Source organism: Macrobrachium nipponense, chromosome 26, assembly GCF_015104395.2.
Source record: "Macrobrachium nipponense isolate FS-2020 chromosome 26, ASM1510439v2, whole genome shotgun sequence".
NCBI classification, from domain to species: Eukaryota; Metazoa; Arthropoda; class Malacostraca; order Decapoda; family Palaemonidae; genus Macrobrachium; species Macrobrachium nipponense.
In genome coordinates this window covers 66,836,021-66,846,947 of record NC_087215.1, presented here as the reverse complement: position 1 = coordinate 66,846,947, position 10,927 = coordinate 66,836,021, and the positions used below count along the sequence as shown (strand labels likewise).

Below are 10,927 nucleotides of genomic sequence, written 5' to 3'. Positions count from 1 at the left end.
GTTGTATTGCGAACAATAATTCTATGTAAGATATAATATCAATAACTTGTATGCAAGCAAAATGGCCTTCCAGAACTTTCAGAACTTTTTTGCTGATCCTACCAAGTAAGGTTGTGGTTATTGTACATTTGTGGTTATTTTCAGAGCTCAAAACTCTCACCTTCAATTTTTTCATGATGATTATTGGAAATTGAACAGCACTAGTACTGTACAGTGTATTTATGTTATTAAAAATGTTTTCTTTGCTGTATTTCTTTTGTCACTGGAGAGTTTTGTTGTATCGTACATCGTACTGTACTGAAAAGATTAATTTAGAGCCATGATAACACTAGAAATGGATTTTTTTATAACCAAAAGATATGTCATCAAATGGGTTTGTTTTATCCGAGAAGGACAATACTTTCTAGTCTTCATCATCATGATATTTGTTTTGTTAAGATGCCAAAATTATATTGATATGTTTATGGAATCCCTTGATGATTATTTTTCTTCTTTCTTTCTTTCTTTATAAAGGTGGTATTACTTTTCAAGGTCAGTGCATACATCATGAACTTTGATTATGAGAAACTCAATTTTTCCTCAGGTTCTTGGGAAAATGAATTACTGTACTAGTGAAGTAGTTCCCACTGTCTTGATTTTACGGTACCGTTCAATAAAATGTTTGCAAGTAATACAATGGTGAAATCTATGAATTACCAGTATGTAGTAGTTTTAGAAGTTTCGTTATTTGATTTTGAATTAATTTTCAAGAAATTTATGTATGTAAATGGTAGGAAGAATTGTAACATATTTTTTAACTGCATTTACTGCCAGTCTGTGGGTGTAATTTAAGGAAGAAACCAATCAAAATCAAACCCGCTTTATAGCATGCACCAGTGATTTAGGAAGCACACAAAGGAGAAAGCAGTAAAAGTGAAGATGCTAAAATTTCATGAATAACTTGGTGTATATTTTGGACTTTACTCTTATTACATTTGTTATGAGTGTATTTCACTTCATATTTTTCATGAATTGTAGCTGTTACTGTAATATTTCCTTGTTTTACACCACAGTATGTAACAATTATATTTAACAGTTGCATCTATGTAAATAGTTATATATTATTTGCTCCCGATTGTATTGGTAGAAAGAATATAATTTGAAAAGTATGTGTAATTATATGTTTAACCCATACAACGTGTCCAGACTGCAGTTACGGCTTTTAGGAGCTTTAACCTAGATAGAACCTCCTCTCATTTCATTCAGATATTTTCATAACTGTAGTTGACTTAAGAGATGAATATCTGCTAAGTTGTTTATGCACAATTAGTTTCAACATTTCCATCACAGGTCACTAATCACCAATAAAGGTGGTATTTTCTCATGTTATTTTGTAAACCTTGTGGGTTATTCATAGATTTTGTAAACCCTTGTCAATTGTTACATCGACGAAAGCCTCTGTGGTGTTAAAATTGATGTATGGAACTTTCTTGTTCAATGAAGTCACTTCCTCCAAAGTGAAGTAGAGATACTGTGTAAGTTTTGTTTGATTTCGACCTAATTTTATGTTGACTTTGTTCTCAAGCTTACCAGCATTTGTGCTTTCTATTAGAGAACATACCCAAGATCTGTTAAACTGCCAAAACGATGAAACCTCACAAAGATGCTCAAGTCATTTCGCTGGCTTAAGATATTCACTATATATTTCTCCTTACGTAACTAAAAGGCCTGAACTGGCTATGCACTCTTTCATATTATCATCTTGGCTATCTGAAATTGTGGATGACCCTAATGTCTCATTTATGGGGAGAATGATGGAAGATCATGATAAATACATACTGTATCTTGAAAAGTTCCATGGACTTGAATAATATTTCCAGTCATGGCAGTTATACCCAGCCCGAGAATAGCCTTTATTAGGCTCAGAGGTCTGGATAAACTAAACCTTTATAATATTATATAATAATAATAATAAAATAACTTTCATATGGCAGAACAGTACACTACTTGTAAATATGAAAATGACAACTAACATAATCATGACATTTCATTTCTTTAAGGAGATGCATCATCACATAATGACAATATTTTAGCAAAAGCTGAGTGATTACTGTCAATATTGCATTGTTACATGACATACAATGATATTGTGACTTGTTCATGAAATAATTTTAAATGTTCTACCTAGAGGAAGAAAGAAGCTCTTAATTTTAATACTATGCCACATATATACTTGCAAATATTTTAATGGTAGTGACATGATACTCGATATAAACTTTGTATACAATGCATTGGTCGAGAGTACAGAAATAATCAAATGCTACAGTACAAAAATTTGAGTGCTAACTACTACGCATTCTCAAAACAACTTTGCTACATTTTATATAAAACTGTGCTACTTATATATTGGTCACGAGCATTGATCTGCATTAGATCGATGGACCACTGACAATTCAGCACATTAAAAAAATAAGAAAAAATTACCAAACTTGTAGAAGTTATGGGAAATACTGAAAAAGTCATATATTTTTGGGGGACAATAACATGTAAAGTGTTAACCTCTGTTGTTTTGTTTAATTTTATAATGATAATAATAAAAAGAGCTAACACTTGCAGACTGACTACAGAAACCCACGAAATTCACTTCTAGGAGTTTTTGCTTTGATAACTTTCACCATTCTAGCATAAGAATAAATCCTCACAAGTATACTGCTTCAAAATCAAACTTTGGTATGTAGCTATACTTAGGCTAGCAACGTTAAATATACAATGTAGTGGAATATGCGGCTGGCAGTATAGACAGTCAGGTCATTCAGAGTACAGTAATATAAGTACAGGATTGGTTGCGACTTGCCACAGATTTGCCCTTTGTAAACTCCTCTTTACTCAAGTTAGTAATATGGGAAGGTATACACATTGTATACTTGGTATAATGTTATTTCCTGTGGTTTAATTTATGTGGGCATCCTACTCTATTCTATACGCTGGACGTTATTAAAGTTGTATATGATCGTCAATTTACGACAGCGAATCCTAACTACTTCGGGTAATTTATGCATAACATGCGTTGGAACACGAGGCAGTCTAGTGATATATACGTACATGTGTGCAATTCAGTGATCACTACACAGCTGTCTTAATCGGGTGTAGCAAGAGACAAAATCATAAGCAGTCACAAGATGCTAAGCATTTCCACAGATGAAGTGTTAAATTTAATTTGGAAAGTATGCATGATTATCCAATTTAAATAAAGAAATTGTAGGGAAAATGTTCTTTTTAATATTAGGGATTAATGACCATCCTCTAATGTAATCGCCGAGGTTATTAGATTGACAAAATTAGGACTAGAGCATAAATAATGAGAAAACTATTGCAATTAACAAATGCAGCTTGATAAGGAGCATGCCATTCTTATGAGAACTGTAAAAAGAAGAAAAATCCGTGAAAGCTAAAGTAAAAAAAAAAGGCACCATGGTTTTCATTCATTCGCATATTGATTCAAATAGACACCGAAAGCCTTAAGTATGGTAAATATACGTTTCTGAATGCAAAGAATATTAAGGAAGACATGAATACAGCATATGAATGCTCTGCATTTCAAATATGTCAGCTATCAGGCCGGTGCTGAAGCATTTTGTCGCTTTATCTATTTCTTACATATCTATGACTGCTATCTGCAGGTTTGTTTACTTTTTGTGACGTCAATATTTATTAACAGGTGGCAGCGTATCATCAACTACTAACTATCCGGCGTTTCTTCTTTGTACGTAAGACGACTTTAGGCTCTTAATATTTAAATAAAAGCGAGATAAAAATATTTGCTTTATATTTAATACATAATCTATAGGACTGACTGGCCTACCGGCAGGCCTATTCTATGTCTAGTTTATCCTTAGGCCGTAGGCCTGCCTAAGTTACTGTGTCACGTAATATAATTTATTAGATAAATTTTGTTAATACACAACGCGAACTTTTGAATTATGAACATTCTGTTAGATATATGGCCCGCAGAGCAGTTTTTTTGGGGGCAATAGTAAATTGGGGAAGGGGGGCGTATACCCATAAACTAGCCATATCTCGGGGGGCGGATTCTTGCATAAAATAGGCCTACTACCTATAGGTTCTTAGGGCATGGGCAGGATGAGACATTTTCTAGGCTTATTGGATAGGCTGAAGGTCGGATGATAATGTGGTTTTCTAGTGTTACTAAGCTTATTTTTAATGATTTTTGTTACCCTGGCTTTATAAATAATTTGGCGTTATAATTATTTTATTAATTTTTTTGCTCTGGCTTTATAAATTATTTGGTATTTTAATTATTTATTTTATGAATTTTGTTGCCTTGGCATTATGTAAATATTTTGATATTTTGATTATTTTTTATTTTAGGATTTTTGTCGCTTTATAAATAACTTTATAATTCTTCAAAAGAGTTCCACTCAGAAGGTATTTTTTAGTAAAATTTCTTGACTAAACAACATAGAAATGGACGTATATAATATAGAATAGGTGAAACTTAATTCGATAAATTTATTGAGATATTGTGAGAAATTTGCTGACTCATTTAAAGTATAAATGTTAATTAGTGGTAGATCAGTTGGAGGTGGAGGTGGAAGTATTTTCAGATACCCATCCTTTAGTGTCTCAGAAGTACAGTACGTATACTTCTGCTTTGTTGGTGATGGGACTGTCTTCCATATGTATACCAGTTTCAGACCCTGTGCCCTACAGGTGTTCTTCTGGTTATCCACTTAGATGTCTGCTTGGGCCCATTTAACCAGGATCTGTATGTCTCAGTAAGTATCTCATGACTTGCTGATCTTTGTATCTTGTAAGTTGTAAGAATACTGTTGAGCAGACAACCAGGTATATCTTAATTTGCAGAATTTAGGGCAGACCAACTCAAGTTACCATGGTCAGAACATACACCCACAGCAGAAAGAGCATTCAAGGTTTAAGGAACCCTTATAATTGATGTGTTTTCCAAAAGGTTAAATAGGAAGTTCCTATATTCTGCTCTTCTGTGCTGGACCAAAGGACTGTACCGGAAGACATCATGGCACACACTTTTCCCTATTCCGCCTGATTTGTAGTGATTAAATGTGTCTTGGTCAATCTTGGTCTTTGAATGTACTAGGTGGCTTCTCTCCCCACAAGCTGAGATATCTTGATTTGCTGAAACTTCTCGCTAAGGCACTGAGAGTGTTTCCCCTGTGACCCACACTGCTTTGGCAGCTTATTCTGCTCAGGTACTCCTGTCAGTTGAGTTTCCTGTGCTGCTTCTTCTCTTCCTCTCTCTTCTGCTATGTAACCTGTGGCTGTGTACGTATGGCTTGGTGTAACGTCCTCTATTTCCTTATATCAAAATAATGGCTAGGTAGTAGAGACTTATCATCATGAGATTCCCTTTCAATGGTGTTGCTACTTTCCAATCTAGTCTTTCCATCCCTGCTGGGAAACGAGGCCTCTTTAATTCCATAGAATGAAGTTACAAAGAAGCCAAACTTGAAATAGACCCTGTTAACCTTGACATCCATATATGCTCTACAAGTATATGTGTGAGGTTGTACATTTGGTTACAGAGAGCTATCTTTTCCAAGTTATGTATGAGACTGGGAAGCTGGCACTTCTGAGTAGGAAAACCAGCACCAGTCATGTTCGTTACACAATATCTGAGGAGCGAGTCGCCTATAAAAGAAAAAGTTTGTATCTTCATAGAAATAAATTTCATAAAGTTTTCCTAGATAGACCAACTTGAAGTGTTAACATTATCCAACCTTTAATTATGTTAACAAAAGAAAAAGTGATGTTAACAGTCAAGGGATTGTCCCCCAACCCGCTTGTTACCAAACTTCAAAGACCTAACCAGCTTTGCCAAAGATATATCCATATAAAAGACTTGAGGATTGTATATTTTGGAAAAATGTAAATTATCCTGAATGTGTAATTTTATGATTTTTTACTATATTTTCATAGCTGTGAATTTTTCAGTACAGTACTGAAATGTAGTAAGTCTCAACAATGCGGTTACGTCGCAATCTGCGTTGGTGGGTGAAGATAGCAGTCGCTTTGACTTTGTTTTTGGCTGGAACATACTTGACTGTGAGACAGGCACAAAAGGACGCAATTTCCGAAGAAGGACATGTTATTCCCCGTGAAGAAAAAGCAGCCGCCCAGCCTGTGAAAGCTGAGGCAGCAGTTATGAAGAAGGATACCCAGGATACCCTTTCACATAGTAAGTTATATTGGTTTAGGATGACTAGTATTCCATTTACTGAATTCTGTCACTTGTCAGTATAATCTTTATGAATTCCCTCCAAAGTTGTTTCTTAGTGGTGTCAAGATAAAATTTTGAAAACATTATGCCATGGATGAGTTGCAGTAGTCCTTGATGATGTTGACTATTTCAATGATATTCAAAATTTCTAGGTAACCGGCATTAATCCATGATAAGGTTACTTCATCCATAAATTGGGAAAATTTTATGATTTTAGTGAGGAAAACTCCCCCCTTTTGAGTTTTCTATATTACTTTGTGTAAATTGTGTATGTTCATTGAAGTTCTTTGTCTTTTCTAATCAAAATTTTATGCCATAGTTACTTTTTAATCATATAAATTGCAGATAAATTACAGCAAGCTGAGCAGCAGTGTTTCAGTATATATGACGTAGCATGATCCTATATGCCTGTGCCTTGTCTCTTTCAGAGAAACTCCCTGAACCAAGTGGCTATAAAGACTGGAATGATTATGCCAGATTGGAAGCAGAAAGTCAGCAGACTGGCCCTGGAGAGCAAGGTCAGGCCTATTACCTGCCAGCTAAGTTTAACCATGAGAAAGATCAGCTGTATAAGGTGAATGGATTTAATGCTCGAGCTTCAGATGACGTTGCTTTGAATCGCTCAATGCAAGACATCCGCCACCCAAAGTAAGATTTTGTGTAACAGTTATCTCCTATAGAGATTCATAGTGCCGTAAAATTTAGTCAAATCAAATGTATTTTTGGAATTTAGTTTATTCAAGCATTAATACTTCGGTTACATTTTTAAAGGAAGCATACAAAATGTAGCAGAGGTGTGTAGGATGATAATAGCGAAAGCTTAAAGAGATGGAAAAATATGGTTGGAAAATTACAGTACACAAAGCTAATTTAAAAATAAAAATAAAATAAAATAAAAGCCTTCATGCTCTGGCAGAGGGCAAGAAGGGAAGAGGACAGAGATTATATATAAAAAAAAAAGAAGAGGGATGGTAAAGCAGGTGGCCAGAGTAAAGTTGGGAAGAAAAGAATCAGAATCTTAATACAGCAGAGGGGAAAAAAGAAAATATTGAGGATAAGAAAGTAATTAAGGAAAGATAGAAAAGATGTAAAAGGGGCAAGGTACATAAAAAGTTACAATATAGAGTATAAATTTAAACTAAAGAAATACCGGAATGAAGAGGCAGTGTTTTAAAAGCCTTATAAAAAAACGACAATGAAGTGGAGGGCATTGGCCTTACAGAAAGTGTAGTAGGGAACATAACAGCAGAAAAGGTTAAAACAACCTAAGGAAGATGGAAAATGGAGAACTCCCAGAACCATCCAGAATAAGTGACTTAAAATAAGCAACAGGAGAGCCAGTCATCCATGCACTAACTAGAATATATGATAATCTGATAAAGGAAGAGATAGAACCAGAAGAGTGGGAAAAAAGTCATATGGTATGTAATGTAATGTAAATAGAGTGAAGCTGTTTTTTGATGCCTGAAATGGGTTACAACAGCAACTGGGTTAGAGAGGGAATTGAGAACTCTGTTGTGATTGATAGGCAGGACTTAGAAGTGGTAGAGCATTTCCGTTAACTTTAGGGCCCACTAAACTGATGTAGGCACTGCAAGAGCAGTAAAATGAGAGAATAACAGTAGCATGGATGAAATAGTGAGAGATAACTTACTACTGGTAATTAAAAATATCCAGTTAGTAGAGAGGGTAAAGACAAATGGTAATTAAGGGTACTTTATACAAACGAAACATGGACATTGACAAGAAAAATGGAAGAGATTTTGAAAAAAACATAAGTGACCATGTATAGAATTTAAAGGTTCATAGTCAGAGTTAGGTTGGAAGTTTCCACTAGAGAGCTGTTAGTATCAAGAGGCTGAAAAAATGCTGAGATGTCAAAGATGGAGTAGTAGGACAAGGAATGTTAAATGTAAAAATATTTATAATGATGATGCAAATGAGGTATGTTTTTGGCGTGATTTGTTGTTTGTCTATGTTACCAGTATTACTATTCAGAAAGTTGTGGATTTTAATGTAAATTTTACCAAGATATAACTCCTGACTGCTTGTAAGTTCTTTAATCAGATAAAAAAAATTATTTTCTCTGTAAAATTTACCAAGGTGATCCTCATAACTATCAACAAGAAATTAGATTTTGTAATACACAAATGTGACTTTTTGGGAGAAAACTTTAGGATTTTTATGAAAAGTGTAACCAGGCTAGACTTTTTGGGACTGTAACTTGTTGGGAGAAGTGGTATTTAGTGTAGTGCTTAGTGGTTTATGATCTTTTAACACTTGTTTCTTGGAGGTTTAGTTGTAACAGAACATTGAGCTTGTGTGTGTGTGAAATTACAGATGTTTTCTACTGATGGAGAACAAATCAGTAAGTCATTGTAATCAGACAGGTCATCAACACTGTACAACTGAAGTCTTATCAGTGTTACAAATCATGCATGAACGCTCAACTGTTATCTCACATGGCAGTTTATTATTTCAAGAAGTGGATACAGAGCCCATTGGTTATTGAATGGAGGGTTTCTTAAAGGATAGAATTATACATTATTTTATTTAATATATATAAGGAATGCATTTACAACACAGTGTATAAGGATTTTAAAGTTAATTTTACAACATACATACCTGTCATTGTAACTCTGATAAGTCTATTTTGATTGTTTTTGTTAGAGAACATCTGTGTGGTGATACACACTCATACTATAGTAGATTCACATCAACCGTGCGTCTGATGTCTAGGCCAGTCCCTTGCGACGCTCCTGATTGGCTGTTGATAAGCCCATCACAGGGCTGGAAACTCTCAGTCTCTTTAGAGAATTCACATAAGCAGGATGTATGTTCCACCTCTCCTGAAAGACATATTCGTCAGGAGAGGTGGAACATACATCCTGCCCATGTGAACTCTCAAGAAAGACAGAGTTCCCAGCCCCGTGACTGACTTATCAATAGCCAATCAGGGGCATTGTACAGGACTGGCCTAGACATCAAATGCACGGTTGATGTGAATCTACTATAGCTTTATTATATATAATTAATTTTATTGGGGTCATTGACAAGTTATTGGGTATAAAATGAATTTTAATTTTATATATAGAATGTATATAAGAGTATATATTGGTGCATGTTATGTATTTTTAAATATTTATCGAAAATTAGCATGATAGATTCTGCCATAATGAGTGACCAAGTCACTTATTGAAATTTATTTGTTATTTACAGGTATCAGAATTACACACATTTATGTTGCAAAGTGCACTATACTTGTGAGGTATTTACCAGCAATTGTATTTGACTTAAAATATAGTTAACTACATGGCCACATAAGATCATGTCAAGTTAAAGCTATTTCTTTACAAATACCTTTTTTTTGTATGGGTATGTTCTGAAGGAAGATACTGGTAAATACACAACGAAGATTGCATTCTCAACCAACATTCATCTAAAGAATTTCCGATTGACTCAACAGATGCAAAGAGAAAGTATATCTGGAGACACTGCCAACAGCATCTGTTGTAGTACCATTTCACAATGAGCATTGGTCAACACTTCTGAGAACTGCAGTTTCTGCTATTAACCGTTCACCGGATTCTTTACTCCTTGAAGTTATTCTTGTTGACGATGCAAGTACCAAAGGTAATATTGCAAGAACTGTTTTAATATTGCAGTTAAGTGTTTTCTCAGTATAGTATTTTGTTTAAATTTAATATGAAAAGCAGTAACTATATATGTAATATATACTATTGCAATACACCCCCTGAACACCTGAATAAGCCCTGGTCACTTACCAGCCCGAACCCTCATTTATTAAAATTTACCAAATCTTTGGTTAAAATAAACGATCAGTGTTGCCAATCTTCTGGCAAACACCCTCGTTACCTATTTACCAGCCCACCGCTGGTAGCCCTGCCTCACGGGCCGGTCACACCTGCCCTCTCACGTCAATCACTTATCGTTCGCGGTGGAGTACGGACGTATCCACAGCGAACTTCTTTTTGGTCTTGCCCGGCCTTCATTTGCACCGTTGAATTGATTAAATTTGGTGACGAATTACGCTTTCCTTTGGATTACGGTTTGAATTGCTCTGTATACCTTATCATTAGACATGGATTCGGCTAAAGATGAAACAACACAGGCTATGACAACGACATCAACTTCTGCATCCTCGGCCACGACATCACAGAAAACGACGAGCGGAACTTCAACGACGTATCGTCTTTGCCAACAATGCAAGAAGAGGATGAGTACCCTAAGACACGACAGTCACTCATTATGCGTAAATTGTAGGCCTGTCCAATGTAATGTGAAGACTAGATGTGTAGAATGTCAGGAGTGGTCTTTGGAACAAATGTTAGGGTATCTTAAACATAGGAAAGGTCTGGTATCAAGAAGTAAACGTAGGCAGGAAGAGTCTAATGTAGAACAAGATAGAGATTTAGAGACAGTGCTTTTTAAGAAACTTGAGAGTAGGTTGACATCGAGTATGACGTCTCTGTTTACTGATTTCATGTCAAGGCTGAGTGAAGATAGATCAAGCAATAGGGATACTGAAAGTACTAATCGTTCTTTTCCAGCTCCCCTGCCTGTTCCAGAACCAGCCCTAACCGGTGCTGGGGGTTATGGGATCCGCAAGCCCACAGGGCAGGATCCGCCGTCCCCCCTGGCGCGGAGCAG

At 35.5% G+C, this 10,927-nt stretch overlaps 1 protein-coding gene and 1 long non-coding RNA gene across 7 annotated transcripts in view; one reads left to right on the top strand and one right to left on the bottom strand.

Moving 5' to 3' along the window:
* The window catches only part of LOC135200362 (uncharacterized), a 218,663-nt gene that overhangs the window by 35,696 nt on the left and 172,040 nt on the right, over positions 1 to 10,927 (bottom strand). The window lies entirely within an intron of this gene.
* Positions 3,641 to 10,927, top strand: part of LOC135200359 (putative polypeptide N-acetylgalactosaminyltransferase 10) — a 33,257-nt gene continuing 25,970 nt past the window's right edge. Inside the window, exons 1-4 of one of the 4 annotated variants that reach the window (XM_064228962.1) lie at positions 3,641 to 3,659; positions 5,971 to 6,214; positions 6,685 to 6,904; positions 9,723 to 9,889. In XM_064228962.1, the coding sequence (XP_064085032.1) occupies positions 6,001 to 6,214; positions 6,685 to 6,904; positions 9,723 to 9,889 (601 nt within the window). In that variant the 5' untranslated portion in view covers positions 3,641 to 3,659; positions 5,971 to 6,000. Of the gene's footprint in view, positions 3,747 to 5,970; positions 6,215 to 6,684; positions 6,905 to 9,722; positions 9,890 to 10,927 lie in introns of all 4 variants that reach the window. The other 3 variants (XM_064228960.1, XM_064228959.1, XM_064228961.1) reach the window with 3 other exon arrangements.